General features: G+C 39.0%; 1 protein-coding gene across 3 annotated transcripts; it reads left to right on the top strand.

The window, feature by feature from the left end:
• Window positions 1–474: 474 nt before the first annotated feature.
• LOC149313060 (ethanolamine-phosphate phospho-lyase-like) lies at window positions 475–24,207 on the top strand. 3 transcript variants are annotated; one of them, XM_089525984.1, is made up of 13 exons: window positions 479–725; window positions 5,682–5,800; window positions 6,200–6,359; window positions 9,039–9,113; window positions 9,277–9,370; window positions 11,100–11,216; window positions 14,473–14,555; window positions 15,929–16,154; window positions 17,763–17,917; window positions 18,747–18,836; window positions 19,679–19,809; window positions 21,002–21,069; window positions 22,312–24,207. In XM_089525984.1, the coding sequence occupies exons 1-13, from the start codon at window positions 673–675 to the stop codon at window positions 22,432–22,434; spliced, it is 1,494 nt and encodes a 497-aa protein (XP_089382110.1). In that variant the 5' UTR covers window positions 479–672; the 3' UTR covers window positions 22,435–24,207. The 3 variants fall into 3 exon arrangements, with proteins under 3 accessions (XP_089382112.1, XP_089382110.1, XP_089382111.1); XM_089525986.1 differs by lacking the exon at window positions 19,679–19,809 and having other exon boundaries at window positions 475–725; window positions 22,312–22,398; XM_089525985.1 differs by lacking the exon at window positions 5,682–5,800 and having other exon boundaries at window positions 483–725.

Below are 24,207 nucleotides of genomic sequence, written 5' to 3' on the forward strand. Positions count from 1 at the left end.
AAAACCAATGAGTAAAAACAATTGAGAGAGGAAGAAGCGGGTATGATAAATAACCAATAGGGAATGATCAAAATGATGAACTACGAAATAATAAACCACAATTCCTAGCCCAGAGCCAGGACAGTTAAAAGCAGTCTCAAACTGGATCATTTCTGCAGTGTGTTTTGGATCTAACTGGAGGAGAGAGGAGTTGGGGTAGCATGAGCTTTCCTCAACTTGAGCTTCCTTCCTCAAGTGTATGTTGGCATGTCAGGACTCCTGGGAGCTGAAGTCCAACATAATCTGGAAGATGAAAGTTTGGGCATCGCTGGATCTGGTCCCCCTGACACAACAACAACAACGAGGAGGAGGAGGAGGAGGAGGAGGAGGAGGCAGCCTGCCTTGTGATGCAAGCAGCAGAAGCAAGGCGTCCTGGCACATGCCTGGCATTAGGGAGTAGGCAAGCTGCCCTTGAACTTGGCACCTAGACAGCTCCTTGTTGGCGGTGTTTGCAGGGCGGGTGGCACTGGAGATGGGTGGAGATGGGCAGATCAGAGCCAGACAGGGAGGGATGCCAAGCCGATTAGCAAGAAGAGGAGGAGGAGGAGGGCTTGACGGAGGTGAATAAAAGGAAGATGCGCTAACTGGAGCCCAGAGTTTGTGGCTGTTGTTGCCCAGAGCCAGAGAGAAGCCATGGAGCTCTACAGCAAAGCAGAGACCCTGGAGCTGCGGAGGAAGCACATTGGGTGAATCTCAAAGGGCAAAGCTTAAGGGAGGGCGGCTGGATGGGCAGGAAAGGGGGAAAGGGAGGCAAGGGCATGGTGGACTGAGACCAAAACTGTCCCAGTTACAAAGTGGGGTAAAGAAGAAGAGGGAGACTTCTGGCTGGAATGTAGAGAGATCTCCCTTGTAGAGGACTTGCTGAAACAAATGACAGCACTTGCCCATAGAGAATCATATGGGAATATTTACCCATAGGGAAACAGAGAGGAATACCTGCCCATAGAGAAACCATACTTGCCCATCGAGAATAATTGGGGTATACATCAGGGAATCATTGGGGGAATCATTGGGCAATTCCCCCATGATTCCCTATGGGCAAGTATTCCCCAATGTTTTCCTATGGCCAATTATTCTCCAATGATTCTCTATGGGCAAGTATTCCCCAATGATCTCCTATGGGCAATGATTCCCCAGTGTTTCCCTATGGGCAAGTATTCCCCCAGTGATTTCTAATGGACAAGTATTTTTCAATTATTCCCTATCGGCAAGTATGGTTTCTCTGGGCAAGCACTGTCATTGGTTTTAGCACATCCCATCCTGAGTCTTGAGACTCACTGAAAGAAAGTGGTTGGCAGCATGAGCTTTCTTAGACTCTAGTCTACTTCCTCAGATGCATTTAGACTTAAGCCTAGGAAAACTCCTGCTGCCAACTTCTTTCTTCCAATGAGTCTCAAAGGTGCTACAAGATATCTGTACATACTGATTCTACAGACTTAACACAGCTGTATCTTTGAATTCTTGCTGATGTTTGACTTAACTGGCTTTGATACATCTCTTGATATTCTTGAAATGGAATAGACATTCGTGGCAGACTTTTCTGTCTTTTGTGGCATCCAGGCCTGGATATGTTCTCCTCATAGTAGTTTGGATGTTGGACTACTGGAGACCAGGGTTCAATTCCCAGGTGGGCCGTGGAAACCCACTGGGTGACCCTGGGCAAGTTACACTCTCTCAGCCTCAGGGGAAGGCAATGGCAAACTTCCTCTGAACAAACCTTGCCAAGAAAACCCCATGATTGCTTCGCCTTTAAGAAATAATTTTCCTTACATAGTCTGTATACCACAGAAATGCCATATATTTTGAAAAGTTCTTAAAAAAATGTTTGCCCTCCATCCAAGTTTTGTAAAGATAGCGAAAGTACACAGGGAATAAGCATTCACTGGAGTTTACCTCTAAAGTAAGAATATATATTCTTATTATTATTTGGACAATCACAAATATAAGCTGTTTTCACATAACATAAAGAAAATGCCTAAGCCGTGAGACAAGGTTAAGAGGTTTTACATTTTACTAATTTCAGCCCAATATCTGAGTATATTCTTGAAACTCTTCTGTTGAAATCCAGCATTTGGGCAGCCTGTTTGTTTGGGGGTTTTCTGCTGCATTAATTGGGGTTTATGGTGCAGTTTCAGTTCAATGGGTAAAATGAAGAAGAGGTTGTAAACACTATTTTAATGCAATAATAATAAGAATATATATTTCTTACCTTACAGGTAAACTCCAGTGAATGCTTATTCCCAGTGTACTTTTGCTAACTTTACAAAACTTGGATGGAGGGCAAACTTTTTTTTTAACCTTCACAATTTATTGGTAGTTTTTAAATGATCCAATTTTTATTTGAGAAAAGCAAATCTTTCTTTTAAAAAAAAACTTTAAAAGATTATCGAGAAACAGCAAAAAAAAGCACAACACATACCTTCAATGGTATTTACAACCTCTTCTTTATTTTACCCACTGAAGTCATTCATAACCACAGTAACAGCAACAATATTCAGTTCTCAGAGTGATTCTCCATGAGTAATACATGAACACACACACACACATATATACCACATAACACAGATATATGTATCTGTTTGTCCAAATATCCTCCCTTGCCATTGTGCACCAGGTTTCTGTGCCTTTAGCAACCCTAAAAATAGTCAGATTAACAACTTGCAAGGTAGATCATAAGAAACTTGGCCAAGTGCAGCTGATGCATGGAGATTCCTGTCCTGTGTGTGGCATTAGAGGAGCTAATGTTAGAGTCCAGGGTCTACATGTCAGCGTGTAAGATTGTATAACACTCTCCGATAGCTCAACTCATAGTCCTTGCATAACTGGTGTTATGTAAAGCCGAGCCTGTGTTTCTGCCCCTCTAAAGAGGAGAAAAATTTTGTACAAACTTTTTGAGAGCTTGTTGATTCTCCTGGGTTGTTATTGCAACTCTTATTAAGCTAGTTTGGCTCCAAAGCAGAGCTGGGAACAAGTTAAAGACATCAGAGATCAGGGCTTTGGGAATGTTTTGCTTGGTAAAATTGTTTGTGGTTGCTTTTCCCTAAAACATTTGGCAGCAAAGCTCTACAGAGTCTGTTACTACTTCTCTGTCCCATGAATATGGTTTGATGCATGTGCAACTAATCCCCACACACCATTGGTTTCTCTCTTGTGGAGAGAGCTTTGTCATGAAAGCCCCACAATGTTTCATCACCTTTTCACTACAATCCCAGGGTGACCAGATATCTTAACCACAAAGAAGGACAAGGCACCGCAAAATGTAGAACATACAAAAATGTAGGACATCATAAAATAAAAGCTAACACTTTTAAAATAAAAGCTTTACAATAAATGTAAATTTAGTGATGCTCAGAATGGAGGACATTTTGGAACTTGTCCTGGACAGAAAGTTGAAATGCAAGACATGTCCTGGAAAAGGAGGATGTCTGGTCATCCTGTACAATCCCCACTGTCTCCAGCCTTATATATGCTCCATAATACATGCAGAAGTGGAGCTAAATTGGGGGTCTGGGTCTGTTTTGTGTAACATGGTTGAGGACATATTATTTTTTCAAAAATTCTTAATACTCCCAATCATTGGTGCTTGAATTGTTCTGAGAAAAGAAACAGAAGCAGAACTCTGTGCATACACTGAGGGACTCTGTTTTTTCTCACTGACTATGCTCTTGATATGGTTCTAAAGTCAAACAGTGAGTTTCATGAAGATCCTGTTTGGGTACGGTCTGGAAGAGAGACTGCCTTCTTTCTCTAGGACAGTTCCTGCTTCTAGTGCCTGATTTTTATGTCAAGTGTGCTGAGATCTAGAAGGCTGATTTGCCCATTTAGCACATTGTGATACACTGTGACCTGATTCACTTGGTACACTTTTAGTGCTGCCAGGTTTTCAAAGCAGCAATAAGGGACAGCAAAAATTTACATGCAAGGTTGACAGTCAAGAAGTAGCTATTAACAAGTCTGTGTTCCACCTAAATGTGGGTGTGTGCCTTCAAGTTATCCATGTTGGCTGTCCCTTCTCTGCCCAAGAGTGCTTGTGCGTCACAAAACTACAAATCTCAGGATTCTGTAGGATGGAGCCATGACAGTTAAAGGGGAGACAACTGCATTATTTCTACCATGTAGATGCATCCTGGGTTTTCTTAGGCAAAGAATATGCAGTAAGTAGTTCTGCAGTCCTTCCTCTGAAATATAGGGACTTGACAGACCAGTCTCCCATCCAAGTACTAACCAGGACTGATAATGCTTAGCTTCCAAGATTAGAGAGGACCTGGATATTTAGGTCTTGCTCTACATAAATACCAAATGAAAGTACTGATTTCAGTTAACTTGCCCATGTAAATCAACATATTGTCCACATTCATAAATGATACGATGCACACCTTTCGGTCTTTATGAAAGGACCACACCCCAAAATACATAAATTCAAGGCAGCTTGTTCATCTATATAAAAGGGAAAGCTTTCCAACCCTCAAGTAGGGGGTATCCTTTCTGGCAAGGGACACCAGCCAGGCTTTATAGATTTCTAATAAAAGACACTCCTTATAATAAAGGACATCTGGCAACCTTATGAACTGTGCCAGTGTAACTGCTTGCATACCCATTGGCAGTGAGAGGTTAAAATGCATAAGTGCAGCAGCCGTGAAGAAAGTAAGTCATTGAAGATAGCCGGGTTTTTGTGGGTTTTTTGGGCTATGTGGCCATGTTCTAGAAGAGTTTCTTCCTGACGTTTCGCCAGCATCTGTGGCTGGCATCTTCAGAGAATGTTTGCCTGGAAAGGTCTTGGGTATATATATTGTGTGACCTGGAAAGGCAGGAGAGATTTGCATGTGTATAGTTGCATGTGTATGGTTGCTAGGTGTCCTTTATAAGGAGTGTCTTTTATTAGAAATCTATAGCAGGTTTTGTTTGCCTTCCTTCACTGCTGAGAGTCTCTGGAAAAAGTGCAACCAGTGGCATAGTGAATTGCATACTGGCTGCTCATTAGCAGTTTGCATGTAACTCAAACTGGATCAGATTTGTTGAAGAGGCTATCAAGTGATCTGACTTTGTCTCTGCAGTCTCATCTCCAGATGTGTTGGATTACAATACCCACTACCTAGTTGAGGATGATGGGACCTGTAGTCAGCCCATTTCAGGGCTGCTAGCTTGGGTTGTGTGTGACTGGTTTGGAAGAGCCACCATGATTTGCGGATTGGACTATGACACTGCAGACCAGGGTTCAAATCTCCACTCAGCCACGTAAAGCCACCAGATAACCACTGGCAAGTCACACGCTCTCAGCCTCAGAGGAAGGCAAAAACAACCCCCCTCTGAACATATTGTGGCAAAAAAACACAACCACAAAACACCATGATAGGTTTGCCTCAGGGCTGTCGTAAATCAGAAACAACTTGAAAGCACATAACAATAACATCAGCCAAGTTTTGACAGGTCAAAGCTTTCCAACATATGGAAGTATTCAGTTCTTTAAAACAACAAGCGTGATTGACTAAACATGGCCTTATTTACACTTAGTTTTGTTGTTGCTGGAATTTCACCATGACAACACTTTAGGACCATTGCCTGTTGAGTACTTATACAGTATATGCTCAGAGGAGCTATTCAAGAGACAGGGTAAACTAAAATGATATGATTTCATATTTCAGGCCTTCATGCAAGGTGTTCTTTGCTAAGGATCCCATTAAGATTGTACGGGCTCATGGGCAGTATATGTTTGATGAGAATGGAGAAAAATACTTGGACTGCATTAATAATGTAGCACATGGTAAGAACTGTAGCTTAACATGTGTAATATAGGTTTGGGCATCCTTTAACAACTGTCTGATATTTTAAAATGGATATACTGATTTCTAAAAAAATATTTTACTACTAATTTTAGGTCGTTTGGCATTTTTGGACTGTTTTAATTAGTATTTTACAGTATCATTGATTCAATTTGCATTCATTATAGTATATAGTTTCTTGTTTTTTTATCAGAATTTTTGTGTTGTATGCCACCTTACTTCTTAATATTACAAGAAAGGTAGAATATAAACCAAGTAACCATGTAAATAGGCAACTTTCTGAAAGGTCCCATGTATTTTCAGATTTGGATTGGGGTGTGTTTACAGATTGTCTTTATTGGATCCATTAACTAATAGATTTCCTTCACATACTTGTTTAGTTGGACACAGCCATCCAGATGTGATCAAGGCTGCAGTGAAACAGATGGAACTACTCAATACCAATTCTCGTTTTCTCCATGACAATTTGGTCCAATATGCCCAACGTCTCACAGCTACACTTCCAGAACAGCTGTCTGTTTGCTATTTTGTCAACTCTGGGTATGTTTGAAAGATTATTTCCTTGACATTATCTTTTAGAAATTTCTGTAAATTCTGCTCTCATTTTAACAGCTCTAAGGAACTTATCACACTACATTACTATAGTGCTATATTCCACTTTCACCGCCACTGCAACATCCTATGGAATCCTGGGATCTGCAGTTTAGGGAGGGACATTTTGAATTTCTCAGCCAGAAAATTCACTTGAGGACTGTTGAGTTAGAGAACTCTTGGGTCTCACTAAACCACAAACCCCAGAATATCCATGGGCTATTCCCATGGCAGTTAGAGTGGAATATAGTGATATAACCGTTTAGTATGATAGGGACTTAAGACCTTCTAGAGCTTGTTTGAGCTTCATGTGGAAGAAAACCATATGGAGAAGCTGGAACAGTATTTATTTATTATATATCCCACTGCTTCTCCAAGAATCTTTACAATACTCCGGCCTAAATCCCATTGTTAGTGCTGACTAGAATAGACTCATTTAATCAATGGGATTTTTATATATGGAGACTGACAATGCAACAGTTTATTCAATGGATCTATTCTAGTATGGAATAACCATATTAGTGAACCCCATTCCCTAGGTTTTACTTTGATAACAGTGATTGGCCCAAGACATCCAATGCTTAGTGAAAACATGAACCTTGAACTCCCCAGGTATAAGCTGTCATTGCTACGCTACATTCACTCATCTCATTATTTGAAAGCTTTTTCATTCCATTTAGTACACTCTTGCTGCTACAAATATTATCTAAGAAGCTTCTGCACATTTTAGAGATAATTGTCCTGATCCGTCATATGAACTCAATGGAAGAACAATTAATATTACGTTTGTCTGTCAGACAGATTAATATGTTGTCTCATGTGGAATGAAAAGAGCAGGCTGCTTCGTTTTTAGTATAAACAGCAAAAATTACTTTTACTTACATACCACTAATGCATGCAAAAAATAGCCATTAAAACTAAACTCATATCTACGGTAGCTCCAGTCTTGGGGGCTGCCAAGGAGAGTATAGGAATACTGAAAATTGAGGGCATGATCCATTGCCTTTATACTGGGGAAGGGGGACCTGTTTTCTTTGAAGAGATATAGCCCAGTCAAGACAGAAAACCTTTATTGCTAATGAAAACAAACAAAAGAATCCCCATGGATGCTATTGGATTGTATCAATTGGCTTCACCTGGAAAGAGATTAAAGTAGCAGAAGTCTCATATGTTCATGGACTGTGATGGAGAATTATGTCAGGACTGGGGCCTGTTTTTACAATTGTGCTGACCTCGCTTTGCATGCATTAGTGCTTCATTCCATGTGACCTGGAGTGACCCACATATCACTTTTTGGGGAGGAGCTTTATTTTTGTTTGTTTTTGAGGGTTTGGGGGTGTAAATAAAGCCCAGCAGAATATTCTGACACATTTAATGCCCCCATTTAATACCAAAATAAAAACGGGGGATAATTGGATGCTTTGGGGAGTTCAAAAAAAAGGTGGTTGGAGCTGCACTTTCCAGCATATCTGAGGCACAGATGCATGTGTTTGTCATTGCAATATCTTGTTGCTTCTATAGTACAATATGTATAAGGTAACTTAGGCTTCACTGATCTGGTTCACTCCAGCTATGGAGCTAACCGCACAGCCCCTAGGGACGGGATCAGGACATGATGAAAGGGAGTGGGGTGGGAACAGAATAGATGCTATCACCCATTTTATCACATGCCAGAATGCTGCCACCGCCGCCACCAAACATTCCCATTCTGTTCCTGATCTGTCCCAGAGGAGGCAATTTTCAGGAACGTTCCTGAAAATCGCCTCCTCTGGGAAGTATCAGGAATGGAATGGGAACTTCCAGCAGCAGTGACGGCATTCTGGCGTGTGATAAAATGGGTGATAGCACCCATTCTGTTTCCATCCCGCTCCCTTTCGTCATGCCCTGATCCCATCCCTGGGGACTGTGGGGTAAGCTTATATGTTAAACTCAGTCTGCTTTACCAGCTGGATGTGCTATAGATATATTCACTACAAGTCCTACCATGCTCACCTAGCATGGCAAGAAGCAACATAGGGTGTGTCCAATTGGGGAAGGCAGAGATAACTATTAGGTTCAGATATGCAGCTGTCCTCTGTTTCTCTTTCTACTTCTTATAAAGCTGACTTCTGCATGGAAATCTGTTTCCACAAATTACTTTTAGAGGGGTGGCTCTTTTGTTTACTTTTGGGTGAAAGCTTAAATATCTAGGCTGGAATTCATTAAGGCAGTTACAAATACATAACCTAGAGTTAAACATTTCTGTTTGGTTTGCATTCTTGATAGCTATATATTCATTGCTGTAGGGAATATGTAGGGACTGCAAAAGTCCCCCAGTTTCCACTTACCAAACAATAGCTGTGAACAATAGCTGTCTGTTTCCCATCCCCTCCCATCAGCAATCTCCACTGTGACAGGGAGAAGCAGGACCTCTGTCACAGTACCTCCTTGCACCAGAGCTTGATTGTGGGAGGTAGGATGGGAACATTAGTCAACTGGGAATTTGAGGGAGTCAGGCCAGGAGACAGTAATCTGCATAACTAAAGTGGCGACATAGCTAAGTAGCTGAAAGATCATTCTGGGCCTACTCTATATGGAGTTCTCCTGTTACAATATCTGATTTTGTTTCTTGCTAATATTCCATTGCAGATCTGAAGCAAATGATCTTGCTTTACGCCTGGCTCGGCAATATAGCGGTCACCAAGATGTGGTTACCCTTGATCAGTAAGTATCCTGAAGAAATGTGGTGTGTATGTGCTTGCAGCTGAAATTAGGTTAAACTAAGCTGGTGCAAAAGTTCATTCTCACATGGGTGAGAACTGTTGTCTAACTGTCAGATAGGATGCATGACAGCATTGGATTACTTTGTATTTATTTTTCATTTCAGTGCCTACCATGGCCACGTTACTTCCTTGATTGACATCAGCCCATATAAATTTAATCAGTTGGGGAAAAACAGCAAAAAAGAATTTGTCCATGTGGTGAGTATTATATTAGACTTTCAGTTGCCATTCCACCACACACAGAGGCACACTAGTGTATTTCTGTGTGTATTCTTGTTCAGGTAAGGTGCCCCACAAAATAGCAGAAATATAGATGTGATGCTTCAAACCCATAAATAGAAACAGAGCTTGGAGAAGCTACTTTTTATTGCAACATCCAGGAAAATTTTGGGATTACTTTCAAGCTCTGAATACCCTCAGGAGTTATCCAAGTTAGACTGTCCAGATACAGCATTATTATCTGCCAATACTCATGCTCATTGGGGGCTTCTGAATATTATAGCCCAAAGAAGTAACTTTACAAACATTTCAGACAGTATATTGGATGGAATAACAGCTTTGGTCAGGGTCTCTTCCAGCTTAGCCAAATATACCCTACTCACTATTTTCTTGTTAAGAATAATTCTAGGGCATCACTGATATGAAAAGCAAATGCCGACACCCTACCATAATTGTCAAAAGTATGAATTTTGAATCCATTTTCTGGATGATTGTTTTCTTCTCCTCGTTAAAACAGAAAAAAATCTATGTGTTTCTTTTGAACTGGCACATTTAATTGTATAAAACAAAAACAACTATGAGAAATACCTTTAAGAACCTAGAAGGATCCATAGTGTGGATAAGGCACTGACACGGAAGCAAATTACTTTCAAGAGAAAACAAATTGTACATGGACATAGATATTTTGAACATGAGTATGCAATACCTGAAAATCTATTACTTGATAATGCAAGCACTGTATGTATTTTAGAGGGGGAAATTTTCATTGATACATGCCTCCATCTTTCAGATCAATGAAATAAATATTTCATATCACATACACACATATACGTGTGTGTGTGTGTGTGTGTGTGTGTCATACAGACTTGGATTTAAAAAGAATAAACTCTGAAGAAGTGGTTGAATTCTTCAGGAAAAATTCATAAAAACAGATCTGTCAAGCAGCAACTGTCTGTCAGTAGGCACCTTTAATAGTGGAAATGGATTATTCAGTACCATATTATAGTTTGTTTCATGGTACTACTTTAACATTAACTTTTTATCTGTTTTTGTCTGTACTAGTTTTCATCTGGTTTTAATCTTACCCCTTCAGTTTTGATGTGAACCTTCCTAAGTCCCTGCTCTAAGACAAAGACAGAATATATGCCAAATAAATAAATATTAGGTAGGATTTCCAGCTTCTGGGAACAGAGGGGATTGCTAGGAGCACCTTCTCCTGCTAAGTGAACTTTCCAGATATATATATAATTGTGCATTACTGCAGACAGACTTTTAGATGGGCTGTTGGCCTTTGACTTTCATGTTTTCTGTACTGCTTGCCCAAGAACTAGGAATACATGATTGCCTCCAGACCCAGCTTTCTCCAAAGAGAAGGAGAGAAGGAAGGAGCTGATTGGATCCTGATGTAATTTATACTCTTAAGCAGACATATTGAAATCAATGGAACCTTAGATGTGCCAAACTTAAATCCCATTAATTTCAGTGGGTGTTCATTTAGCATGTTGAAGTTTAGATCATTCAACCCATTAAATTTGAAAATTGTATTAACCTAATGTGAAATATTTTATAAACAGAGTCAGTATGTGTTATATAAACTTTTCCATACCACACACCATGAAAGATTACTATTCTGTTTCTGCTGGAGGAGGAACAGTGCAATTACAAATGAACATATAAAAATTATTAGTACTTTTTGTTTCACTTTTAGGCTCCTTCTCCAGATACCTACAGAGGAAAGTACAGAGAGGACCATCCAGATCCAGCAAGTGCTTATGCTGGTGATGTGAGAAACATTATTGAAGAGGCTGAGAAGAACGGCCGAAAGGTATGTAAAGTGTAAAGAAAATCAAAATGTGTTTAGATTTCTCCCCCACAACCTGCAACAATGCTGATCCTAATTAGGTGACCTGATCTGCCTTTTATGTAATTGAAATTCATTTCAGTTCTATTGGATTCCTGGATTTTAAGGCGCTTCTTGTCCCAAACCCTTATTTTACAACTCTCATAAGCACTAATACAAATAATATGTAAGGATCAATTTTTTAAAAAATAACAATGAATAAATCTAAACTTAATTTCTTATTTCATGTGAAGTCCAATCAGCAAACTAATTCTGAATTTGTTCTCCATCCACACTTCAAAGTTCTATTCATATCCATGGGGGATGTAGGTAACTTGCACACAACTGCACAAAGCTGTTAATGTACATTAGCGGATAGCTTCTGTGTCCCCTACAAATATGCTAATATGAAGACGATTTATACATTTTTCTAACAAAATTAAGTTCTACAGTGCCAAATATTCACTGAAGAAGATATACAAAGCTCAGCAACTTCTTAGAAGTCCTCCTGGTACTCTTTAAACAGAGAACCAGTGTGGTGTAGTGGTCTGAGTGCTGGAGTATGACTCTGGAGATGGTTCATATCCCTGCTCAGTCATGGAAACCCGCTGGATAACCTTCAGCAAGTAATATTCAGCTTCAAAGCAAGGCAAAGACAAATCTTGCCCAGAAAAGATAGGGCCGCCATAAGTTGGAGATAGGGCCACCATAAGCTGGAAACCACTTGAAGGCACACAACAACAGCAATTCTTCCAACACAAAGCAAATTTACCAAATATATATATATGCAATTTATGCAGCAGTTGCTGACACTCCAGAGACATAAAATAAATTCTGACTTACCTCTGGATGTTTATTCTTATTCTTGTTACAATGCATTTCCACCAAAACTTGGACTCAGGGCAGCTGGTTGTCTTTGTAAGTCATTAGTAATCATTCTGGGCAATTATAAAGCCTGATGGTGAGGATGATGGTATCTTAAGTGCCAGAAGAAAAACTAGATGATAAAAAATATGAAATGTAGAATTAGAAACAATCAACTAATACCCACAGATTTATAATCTAAGTAAGCATGAAGACAAGGGCAAAGAGCAGTTTTTAAAAAAATTATTTATGTCTCCCAGCCTCAGAGGATGGCAATAGCAAACCCCCTCTGAAGAAACTTGCCAAGTAAACTCTATGATAGGGTCACCTTAGGGTTGCCATAAGTCAAATATGACTTGGAGGCACACAGCAACAATCGTGCCATTGCCTTACATGGCTCTTTACAAGTGATAGAGCAGCAAAACAGTCCCTACCCTCAGGTTTATAATCTAATTAAGACATGACACAAAAAGAAAAGGAAATGCCAATGTGGGAGGGGATTAAGTCCAGCAGATACTGCCTCTTCTCTTCCTCCAAGGACAGGACAGGGATGGAGGGAGGGCCTTTCATCTGCTTCTGGACCTAGCCACAATAAGTTGTGAGGCTATTTTCCACAATTAATTGGAAAAGGCACATAAAATAGGTGTGTCTTGAATTTTTTGTTGGAGAGATGGAAGGGCTGAATTTTACAAATACCAGAAAATTCCTGGTTTCTAAAACCAGAAAGTATCTTCAAAGGAAATAGATGGAAACATAAAACATCAGATGCAATCTTTAGTCTAATCCATATTTTAATTATACAGAAATGCAGACCTATACAAAGAGAAATGGAAAAACATGGGAGCAACAAAGTGCAAGGGGAAATTCTAAAAATGGTGAGAGGGAGGCAAAACATGCCACATTCATAGGCAGGAAAGGAAAATTAAGTTACAAAGTGAAAAAAATAGCTGTCAGTTGTTTTAGATAAGTCTTTTTTTTAAAGACAAGATAATTAGGATAAAGGAAATGAATAATAATTTTAAACTTTTTCTTGATGGTGGTGATTATTGAATTTTCTGGACATTGCTAATAAACAATGATTGGGAGGGGGGGAAAGACCGCACAAGTTAAAGCATAAAACACAACATATTAACTAAGCAGTAATAAAAGGTGTGCAAACAGTTGCTAATTTCTTTTTTAAAATACAGCCCCCATGGATGTTCATTACTTCAAAAATGGTACTCTTTGTTTTTGGCCTATTTCCCCACTGCCACCTTAAAATTCAAAAGGAGTCTACCACCTGTCTTAAATTCCTTATTGAGATTTTAAAAAGAAACTAACATATAGTTTCTATTTTCTTCTTCTTTTTCTGTTTCTCCCCCCTTGCATATCTTCATAGGTTTTGGTGCCGTAGACCTTGTGCCAGGACAAGTTGATAAAAGTTTCACAACTATGGGGAGCCTTCTACTGCCTGCCTGTAGCGTACCTCTTCGAATATAGTGTATTCTTCTTTACACGTTATCGCTTCATCTTCTTTCCAGGAAGACTGCATTGCCCACTTGGACCCTGCAGATGCTCAGGGAGGGTTGCACACACATAAACACAAAAATAGTGTGGGAGGCAGTCAATTAAATAGCAGATTTGGGCTGTCCCTCCAGAGAGATCTGGGGGAAAGGAAAAGCATAATGCTGAGGAAAAAGAAATGTAAGCTTCATGTTCCAGTCTTATCTGAACTGCTGATCTTGATTCATAATAATATTGATGTTTTGTTTTCATTCCTAGCAACTGGAGTGCCTCATCTTGATATGTTCTTTGCTTAAGTTACCTTCTTGAGCAGGGGTGCCCAAAATATACATATGCATATCTTCAAATTTTTTGGCCTTTTGTTCATTTGCAGTTTTTAACTTTAAAAGAGGATGAAATCAGCCACCACAGATTGCCACATAGAGTGAGCTGATATAAAGAATTCTGTCACTTAAACAACTATTATGGGGCAATTAGTAATAATAAATAACCCATCAGAAGAATGAACCTTATAGTCCATTGGATAACCTGAAAGTAGATGTGTCTTTGGTATACTCTTGCTAAAGTAAAAAGTACAAGAGTACTCTGAAATCCCAGATGCAACCCTTTTTGAATATGAGGTCAAATAATTGGCTCCAACACTGGTTAGAATTAAACTGGGTGATTTCCCTAGCATTGAAGAATTGGGCATCCCTGGCAATTTATTTTGTTGTTGCTATCACTGTTCATAGCTGTTCAAGGAAAAACTTAGCTGCCCAAACCATTTGCTCATTTATTTCACTTGTTTTTATAGGGTTCATGCCTGTAATTGTGGGTTTGTTTGAAAAACAGTAGGTATAGGAGCACCCTTCTTATGACATCTTCTCTCACTCAGATTGCTGCCTTTATTGCTGAGTCCATGCAGAGTTGCGGAGGCCAAGTAATTCCACCTGCAGGCTATTTCAAGAAAGTTGCAGAGTATGTACAGTGCTTGGAGTGGGTTAATTGTAGTGGATTATTTAATACAGCAAGGCACCAAAAGAGTTGATGAGATGCAGTTTGACACCGCTGCCATGGCTCAGTGTTATAGAATTCTGGGATTTGTAGCTTTGTGGGATATTTAACCTTCTCTATCAAAGAGCTCTGATACCACAACATACTTTAAATCCCAATATTTTATAGGACGGTTCCATGAAAGTTAAAGCAGTGTTAAACTGTAGCAGCAGCCAGAGTAAAAAATTACTTCTCTATTCTACTTCTCTGAGAATAAGTATTTGCAGCTTTCTTTTTGTATGAGAAAAACAACTCATGGCCTTTCAAATGTTGTTTAGCTGCAACTTCTGTCATCTCATCATTGTTTAGGTTGTTTTAGGTTGATGGAAGTTGCAATCTGACAACGGCTGGAGGACCCAAGTTACCAAGTCATTTTTTTACATTTTAAACAATTAAGATCAATTTTTTGTAAATAACTATTATCAAACAAATAGGTAAGCTTTCCCAGAATGAAGTTTGGCAAGTAAATATGGAGGAATACCTGTGGATCCAAATTATCTGAAGCAGTACAGATATGCAGTGGACACCTTCTTATTGTACAATAGCTCTGCACATATTTAAAAAGGTTGTCAATGATATATGCCTGAATGTTTACACTGATTTAAAAAAAAACAATCCTACAAGTTGAAAACTAGCAAATTGGGAGAAAGTCAGATTATAATAGCCCTCTGTAAGCAGGAGGTGACAATACTGTGTAGACAGTGTGGTGTAGTGTTTTAAGTGTTGGACTCTGATTCTGGGGACCAAGGTTTGAAGCCCCACAAGTGCTGATTAGCAATCAGTCCCACTGCAATCCTATAAATGTCAACTCAGAAGTAAACTAGTGGAACCTACATACTCATAAATTAGTATAAAGTTGCAGCCTAAGTCAACTATGTAAGTTGTAATACATAAAGTATAAATTATAATGCAATATTCATAATAGTGTAATAGTGGTACTTTAAAATATTTCATTTGGTTAATTGATTGCTGATGGTGAACTGGATCATCCAATGCATTGGAACCCATCTCACTCCATTCCATCTCTCAGTGTCTCCAGTCCAATAAAGGTAGTTCTCTGGCCTGATACAGCATACTCAGGCCAACTGAATCTGTCTTCTCAGTCGTGCTATAAATAACATATGGTCTGATGAATTTTTGTTGTTTTTGTTCATTTTTAGATGTAAAAAGGCCCTTGTGGGCCATGCAGTGTTCAATGTTTTGGCAGGGAGTGATGTATTTAAATGAGGCATAAACTAACTTAGTAAAGTTGTGTAAGATGGAGAAGCATCTGGACTGTTCCTCGTTTTTATTTGCAGATCGGTCCACAAAGCAGGTGGTGTTTTCATAGCTGATGAAGTCCAGGTTGGTTTTGGCCGAGTTGGGAAATGTTTCTGGGGATTCCAGCTACAAGGTGAAGACTTTGTGCCTGACATCGTCACTATGGGAAAGCCAATTGGAAATGGCCATCCAATGTCTTGTGTAGTGACAACAAGAGAGATTGCTGAAGCCTTTGGTGCCTCTGGATTGGAGTACTTCAATACTGTGAGTATCTTATCTAATACTGAAACTCGGAGATTAGACTTCAGACTATACTGCACATGCTTGATGATCACTGTTGACTTGTATGCATGAGTACACCATTACACATTGCCACAGAAAAACCTTTCAGATCACCTATTAGAAATTCAAGCATTATTTTTCTACTGCGCTAGTTCAGACATCCAGAATGATATAACCATTCACTTGGCACTCATAGGCTTATGTACCTTGGACTTTATGCACATAGGTATTACATTCCCTTGAGGATATCTGCAGACATTGCAGAGACAGCAGGCACACCAGGTGAATGAGATGGATAGCTTCATCTCCATTCCCCATTACATACCATATGGTGACAGGTATCATCCACTTCAGTGAGGCTTGTTCATGTGCTGGGTAGTCAAGTGGTGTGCATAATCCCCACATAATCCACCCCGCACACTCAGAACATCTGGGACTAAATTGTTGGAGGTCCCTAGGTCCAATCTTACTCGGACCTCACAGAGGGCTTTTACTATTGCTGCCCCTTTACTTTGGAACAAGCTCCCTGCAGAGCTTCGCTCCGCCGCCTCATTAGATGTTTTTAAAAAACAGCTGAAAACATATCTATTCCGGCTGGCCTTCCCATCTTAATTTGTTTGTCTGTTCTTCCTGCCCCCTTTTTCCTTTCTGACCCCGGATTGATGAACGTTTTGCATTTTTCTTCTGCCCCTGATATTTTTATCTTTTATCTTATCGTTTCCTGTTCCTGTCTTTGTAATAATGGTTTTAATTGCTTATTGAATTTTTAACTTGTATTGTAATGCTTTTATCACTTTGTAAGCCGCCCTGATCATTTCTTGGAAGGGCGGGGTAGAAATAAAATTTATTATTATTTTTTTATTATTATTATTATTATTATTATTATTATTATTATTATTATGTCTCAGCTAGCTTTCACTCCCTTAAAGAACAGATATTCTTAATATCTAAGTGAAAATTCAATAGAAAATTTATGATTATATTAAATCCATAACACTGAGAACATGGGTTGATTCAATGCCTAGTCATTCTTAGAGTGAAACCAATGGGATTTAAGTTAGTAATTACCATGTTAAATTCCATGGATTTTATAATCTACATCTGGTTCCACCAATTGTCTTGTTTGTGTTTGTGTATCACAATGCACTTGGAAAAATAGCTTCAGAAAATAGTAGGCTGGCCATTTATGTCCCCAAAAAGGGGCACAGATTTGCACAAAGTTTGCATATGCTTAATACATATCTAGATGTACACAAATTTAGGAGTAGTTGCTATAATTTAATGCAAAATACAATGTATCTTGCCTGAGTGGGGAAAACTGTGTCCAGGTGACCTTTGTACTTGCTCAGTCTATTGTTCAATATTAGCTTTAGATGGGAAACCTCAGTATCATTGTCTTATTGGTCTTTATCCTTAACAGACTTGCACTGAACAGCTCTTAAAACAGAGTGTGCCTTCAAACAGAGGCACACTGTACAAAATAGAACACATCACTACTTTAATCAAATACTAACCTCTCTTGCTACAATATTCACAAAACCTTCAGGATGACTGAAGCTAGAGTTACTTTCTCCCCATTTTTGATCTTAGTTTGGTGGCAACCCAGTATCCTGTGCAATTGGTCTTGCTGTTTTGGATGTAATAGAAAAAGAAGATCTCCAAGGGAATGCCATACGTGTTGGGAACTACCTCACGCAACTACTGAAGGAACAAAAGGAAAAACATCCACTGGTTGGAGATGTCAGGTAAGTTTAACTGTACAAAATGACCCAGAATAGTATATTATGAATTTCATATAGGGAGATTACTACCTCCACCACTACCTCTCAGCATCTACTATGTGGGGTGATTCCCCCTAATGGTAAGATTGGCTCTAGTATCATATCATTTCTCAAAAAGTGGCTTAAGGACTTTTGGCACTGTATATATGTATGTATGTATGTATGTATGTATTTACTTTATTTATATGCTGCCTTTCTCCCAGGACAGGACCCATGACCGCTTTCATTAAAACAAATTAAAAATGTTTACAATAAGTTTAATACCAATTTTAAAACATCACATTAAAACACTATAAAACAAAGTACTAAAGTTAAAAACAGATAAAACATTATTTATTTATCTATCTATCTATCTATCTATCTATCTATCTATCTATCTATCATGGAGCATGGAGAGGCATACCTCACATTTTGGAGTGTGAAACACAAAAAACTAATGAAGGCATTACCTTCTCCTAAACAAATAAGCAAACACAAATGACATTATTTAAAAAGCTAGGTTATTAATTGTACAAAGAAGCAAGGTCTATTAGTCACATTGAGCATTTATAGCAGTTTGATTCTACTTTAAATGCCATGGCTCCAGTCTAGAGAATCCTGTGGGTTTTTTTTTTTTAGAGGGACTTAGAATTCTCTATTTCACTCTCCCTGAACCAACGCACTAGAGCTCACTTAATTCCATCCCCAAATTAAAAATTCCAAGATTCCACAGGATGGAATCATGACTGTTAAAGTCTGATTGTTGGACCGCTGATGTCCCCTGATTTCCTCTTTCTCTTTCTTTGCATTTTAGAGGTGTAGGCTTGTTCGTTGGAGTGGATCTTGTGAAGGATCGACAAAAAAGAACACCTGCCACTGCAGAAGCCCAACATATCATCTACAAGTAAATATTTTGAGCTGATTAAGCTAGATGTTCCTTTCATTGATTCGATTTTGCAAGCTTCCATGTTAGATATGTCTGGGCTGAAAGGTGGTAAACCTGGGCCTCAGTAATTTAAGAGGCTCCCATCACTCACTGGTTTAATTGTGTTTGTCTAAGTGATCTTGGGCAAGTCTAACTCTCTCAGCCTCAGAGAATGGCAAGGGCAAACCTTATCTGAAGAAACTTGCCAAGAAAATCCGATTATAGGTTTGCCTTAGGGTCAAAAATGACTTTGAGGCAGAACAACAAAAAAGATTTGTTGACACAGGCTTAGTTCTGCCATTTGGCAGACTGGGATGGCTTCCTCAGGCAGCTAATTTTGGATAACAAAGGGGTAGAAAATTGCTATTAGGAGTAGGAGAACAACTTTGTTTTTACAGTAGAGAGAGATATTTAGAAGAGTTTATACCTCAGATAACTTAGCCAGCCTTGGGTTAAATTCTCCCTCATCTATACAAGTGTGAGCTTCATGTGAAGCCCACATGTTGTTTAAGTTTTTTCAATGATATTTGCTGCATGATCCTCCAGCAAAGGTGGAGTATGGATTAGAAGCCTAATTTGAATCATGTATTGGATATAACTAAGAATTGACATATCAGCTTAACTGTTAACACATCATCTCAATAAAACATTGAATGCTCACTGAAAAGATGACTAGTCCTTTCAGAATATGCCATAATTAAAAAGAGTGATTCTCCTCCATTCACTCCAATTTAAATGACAGCTTTAAAGCAATTGGCTATGATCTAATTGGCATCTTACTATTTACATTCAAAAATAAATGTGTTTTTCCTTCTGACCAGGTTAAAAGAACAGAAAATCCTTCTAAGTGCAGATGGACCTTATAGAAACATATTGAAATTCAAGCCTCCTATGTGTTTCAGTATGGAAGATGCAAAGTTTGTAGTCAATCAAATTGACGAGCTTCTCACCGGTAAGCATTCTTGCTGGATACCAAACCATGCCTACCTGTTGGTTTACAAAGCCAGTCTCTATGACTATGACAGATAGATTGGCTCATGAAGAAGCAACATAGGGAGGAGTTGGATAGAATGCAGTGGCTATAGCCTTGTTTTGTGTCTTGGTACATTCAAAGCAATTTCCAGGGAAGACATGACCAATAGAGATGACCACTAGAGATGCCAAGCCAAAACAAGAGTGGCTACTACTGTTCTGGCCATGTGGTGAAATTTTCAGAGACATCATCTGGCTGACCATTGATAGAGATGGGAAATTAAACTATATAGGCCTCTGTTTGCATACAAATGAGTTCTTAAGTTTGTACTACTTTAAGCCCCCAATTTATTGATTGGTGGATCTGAGGCAAAATATTGGTTTAAAAGTATGTCTGAAATGGAACTCTGATGGGATTAACCTAGCTGTGCAAGTACAAGAGGTAAGACCTGGATATGCTCAACCAGCAGAAGGGATAGTTATGTTCAAATTACAAGAAAGGGCATTTTAACTAAATTTTAGGCAAACATTTCCTGACAGTTGAGTGATGGAAGTTGAGAAATGGAACTATGCTTGCATGAGCAACTAGGAACAGTAAAGGAAGAGTAGAGATTTAGAGGCAGAGTTTTCTGAAATGTTCCCTCCCCCCCGCTTTTGTGCTATATTGCTTCCTTAACCCATAGATTGATATTCTTAGGTTTGACTTCATTGTCTCTGACCCCCTATCCTTCTCAGTAGTTATAGCCATGGAGCTGTACCAGGAAATGCCACCTTTATCTATATATCAAGCATATATTTTATATTCTCTTCACTTAGGATGATCTTTGATACTTATTTCAAAGAGCTGCCCAACAGTGGAGCTGATTGCCTTGGAAAGGGATGGCCTTTCATTTATTAAAGATTTTAAAGCAGAGGCAGAATGTCATTTATCATGGGGGCCACAGTAGTGAATTTTACTCTTTTTTTCACCGGCAAAGAGTTAGATTTGATGACCTTTGAGGTTCTTTTGTGGGTTGGATTCTGATTTAGTTACGGCAGACTTGATGAAATCAATTATTAGTTAGAATAAGTTTGACTCTAAGTGAAAGACCCTCATAGCTTTAGCAGTTAAAATGATGGATCTTTACTATTCTTGGATCTAACAAAGGAAAACGTTTTTCTCTTTTTCCTAGATTTAGAAGAAGCAACTGTAATAAAAACTAGAAATGGACTACCTACAAGTGTACAGTGCAAGCGAAAAGTAAGTTGAAACATTTGGAAATCACAATGCTTTAAATCACATCAAGGATAGGGATTAAAAGTAGGACAAAACTTCCAATATGCAGTGAAGATAGACTGTCACTACTTATTTGGAACAACTTTTAAATACAAGAGCCTGTCCTCAGTAGTAAATATTCATAAGAATTTCAGTGACAAGCAATGCGGGTACTTTGTAGGTAGAATGTGAACCCAGGCCATTTCTGTTCCTTCAAAAAAAAAAAAAAACACAACTGCTGGCACTATCCAAATCCAATCCATTCTTCTGGGAAACATGACATATGTGGCTGTAATTCAGTACATATCAGCATAACATTCTGTCTGTTCCTGTGTGTTGTAAGAGAGTCTCAGCAATGAGGGAGAAGGAAAAAAAATATGAGCTATACTCAGGTTGCCTTTTCAACTTTCCTTCATTCTGCCTTCACTGCCAGAAAGAGAGAATCATTGTGAGGGCATGGGGGATGGGGAGAGGACTGCCATGTCAGGCTGGCTTCTCCAAACAGCAGCACAGTTAGTGCACTGTGATAATCTAGAAGAAGAATAAGTGTTTCTCTGCATGCCTGAGATGAGCTCAGGTTTGAGATTTAGAGCAATTCCGTGGGGGAGAGAGATGAGGAAAGAATAGCTATTGGGTGACTGTGAGTATGTGCCAGCCCGATACACTTGTATGCAATCCACATGGCAGCCATGTGCTCTGCTACACTGTGCCTGTATTGGTTTAGTCCATTCATTTTCCTTTGATGATTTGGTGGCACAGCAATAACAGTAAGATGTTAGTAATGAGTTGTCCAGCAAGTTACTTTCTAGACCTCAGTAAAGGGTAATCTGCTGGGTGATAAGGGATTAATTGATTTCTTAAAAAAAAAAAAAACAAGTTCTGCATATAGTAGCACATTGAAGTGAGGTATGTGCCTTCAGGTTGCCTGTCAATTTATGTCAACTTCATGGATTTTATAGTCAAGGAATACTCAGAGATGGTTTGCCATTGCTTTTCTCTGAATGTAGTCTGTAGCACCTGGTGATTACAACAACCCACTAAAATAGACTGATCTGACAAAGTGACTGATCCAAGATTATACAGTGAGTTTCTTTGCTAAATGGAGACCTGAACCTGGAACTCCCAAATTTTAGCCCAGCACTGCCCTGTGTTCAGCCCAGTCCTCTACACCACACTGGTTCCTTGTATAAACATGGCTTATCCATTTAAAATGTGTGTTTATTTCAGGTGCCTGCTGATGAGAGCTCACACTCAGAAGGTATCAGCCATATCAATGGGAATGCCTGCAGACAAGAAAATGGGTTTTGTGCTGAAAGCCGTACAGTGTCTTGCAAAAGAATTAGGACATAATGCAAAGATTTACAACGAAGAACAAGAATGTATGGTTAGGTGTATTAAAGAAGGAATGGGTGTATCCTGTAACTATATATGAGACTGGTTGGTTATACTATGTGAGGAAGAAATACTCATTCACTAGTGGTTTACATTTGGAGGAACCTAGCATAAAACTAGCATAGTTCCCTTTGTTTAAAATGTCTAAACAGAAACGTCAGGAAGAAAATTTTCTAGAACATGGCCACATAGCCTGAAAAACCCACAAAAAACACTTTTTTCTGTTTGAGATTTCTGTTTGAGATTTCAGTATCAGGATATTAATAATTTCCCATGTTTTAATGGATGATTTACTGCAGTATGCAGCATTCTGGTGGGGCCATTCATGCCAGTGCTGAAATTTTAAAAAATTGCACAGTTAGTTTTGTCTGTAAGAGGACAGATGCAATAGCCTGGTGGCGCAGTGGGTAAATGCCTGTACTGCAGCCATTCACTCAAAACCACAAGGTTGCGAGTTCAAGACCAGCAAAAGGGCCCAAGCTCGACTCAGGCTTGCATCCTTCCGAGGTCACTAAAATGAGTACCCAGACTGTTGGGGGCAAATTAGCTTACTTGCTAATTAGCTTACTTGCTGTTCACCACTATGATCTTTGGAATAGCGGTATATAAATAAAATAAATTATTAATTATTATTATATATAATCTTCAAATCCCACACCAGCTTTTTTAATGGGAAGAGGAATAAATTTAGTCCATATTCTCTCTAATTTGCTGAAAGAGATTTCAATTTCTTGTTGCCTAGTACATAAGCGATCTCCTCTTCCAGCTACAGATATGTGCAAGGGAGTTGTCTTGCTGTTTTACATTCACCATTGAAGATTTTATTATTGACTGTATAATATGACTGAACTTTATTATCTACATTGTGGTTGAAAGCTTGATAGTACTATTGTATATAAACACATTGACGAGAATCATGTTGATGACAGATGTGCATGTGACCTGGGATATATGCGTGTAGATCTTTTAAAGTTTGTCACACAAAGAGGTATCTAGTACCCCCTTGCACAGTATCTCCTATGCAAGTCTGTTTAAAAGGGGAAGTCTGTGCTCCTTCGGATGCCATTGAGATGAATGCAAGGTGCCTCTGCAACCAAGAGAGAAGAGGAGCCATTGCCTTCCTGGATTTTCATTGTACTCACTGGAGATCTCAGACTGCAACATCTGCTATTTCCTCTCATCTTCAAAGGTGCAGCCAAACACCTCTTGGGCACCCTGCACCATTCTCAGTCACTAAATGGCTGTGGAAACACACGTTGCCACTTGAAAGCTGATTTCCCCATGGTGCTAAATGATAACAAACAGAACTGAGCAGGCAAAGTGTTATGTCTTTTAGTTCTATATATCAGTTTTGTCTTTACTGTTATCAGCATTCTTTATGAACTCTTGGCAGAAAACTAGTTTGCTCTTTATTAGCCCTCTCCCTTGTTTTTTTTTCTCTCCAAAGAATAAAGCTATTTTGACCTAAGTCCATGTGGTTTGAAATAAATAATATTCCATCAGTATATAATTATTACTTAAGGTTACATTCTTTGTACAGTTGATCTTTACCCTTGTTTGCTCACCTCAAACTGGCCTTAGCTATAAATTAACATGAATAATGCATATAGGTATCACTTTCTTGGAGAAGATGAGTAAGAGTCCAGAGGCCACTTCTGCTACCACATGTTGCAGTGCCTTGTCAGCATTTTTGAATTATGCATAATTATAAGTGAGCAGTCTAGCAAGATT

The sequence above is a fragment of the Sceloporus occidentalis genome, unplaced genomic scaffold (genome assembly GCF_023333645.1).
Source record: "Sceloporus occidentalis isolate IW3139 unplaced genomic scaffold, rSceOcc1.0.p SCAF_5, whole genome shotgun sequence".
NCBI lineage: Eukaryota > Metazoa > Chordata > Lepidosauria > Squamata > Phrynosomatidae > Sceloporus > Sceloporus occidentalis.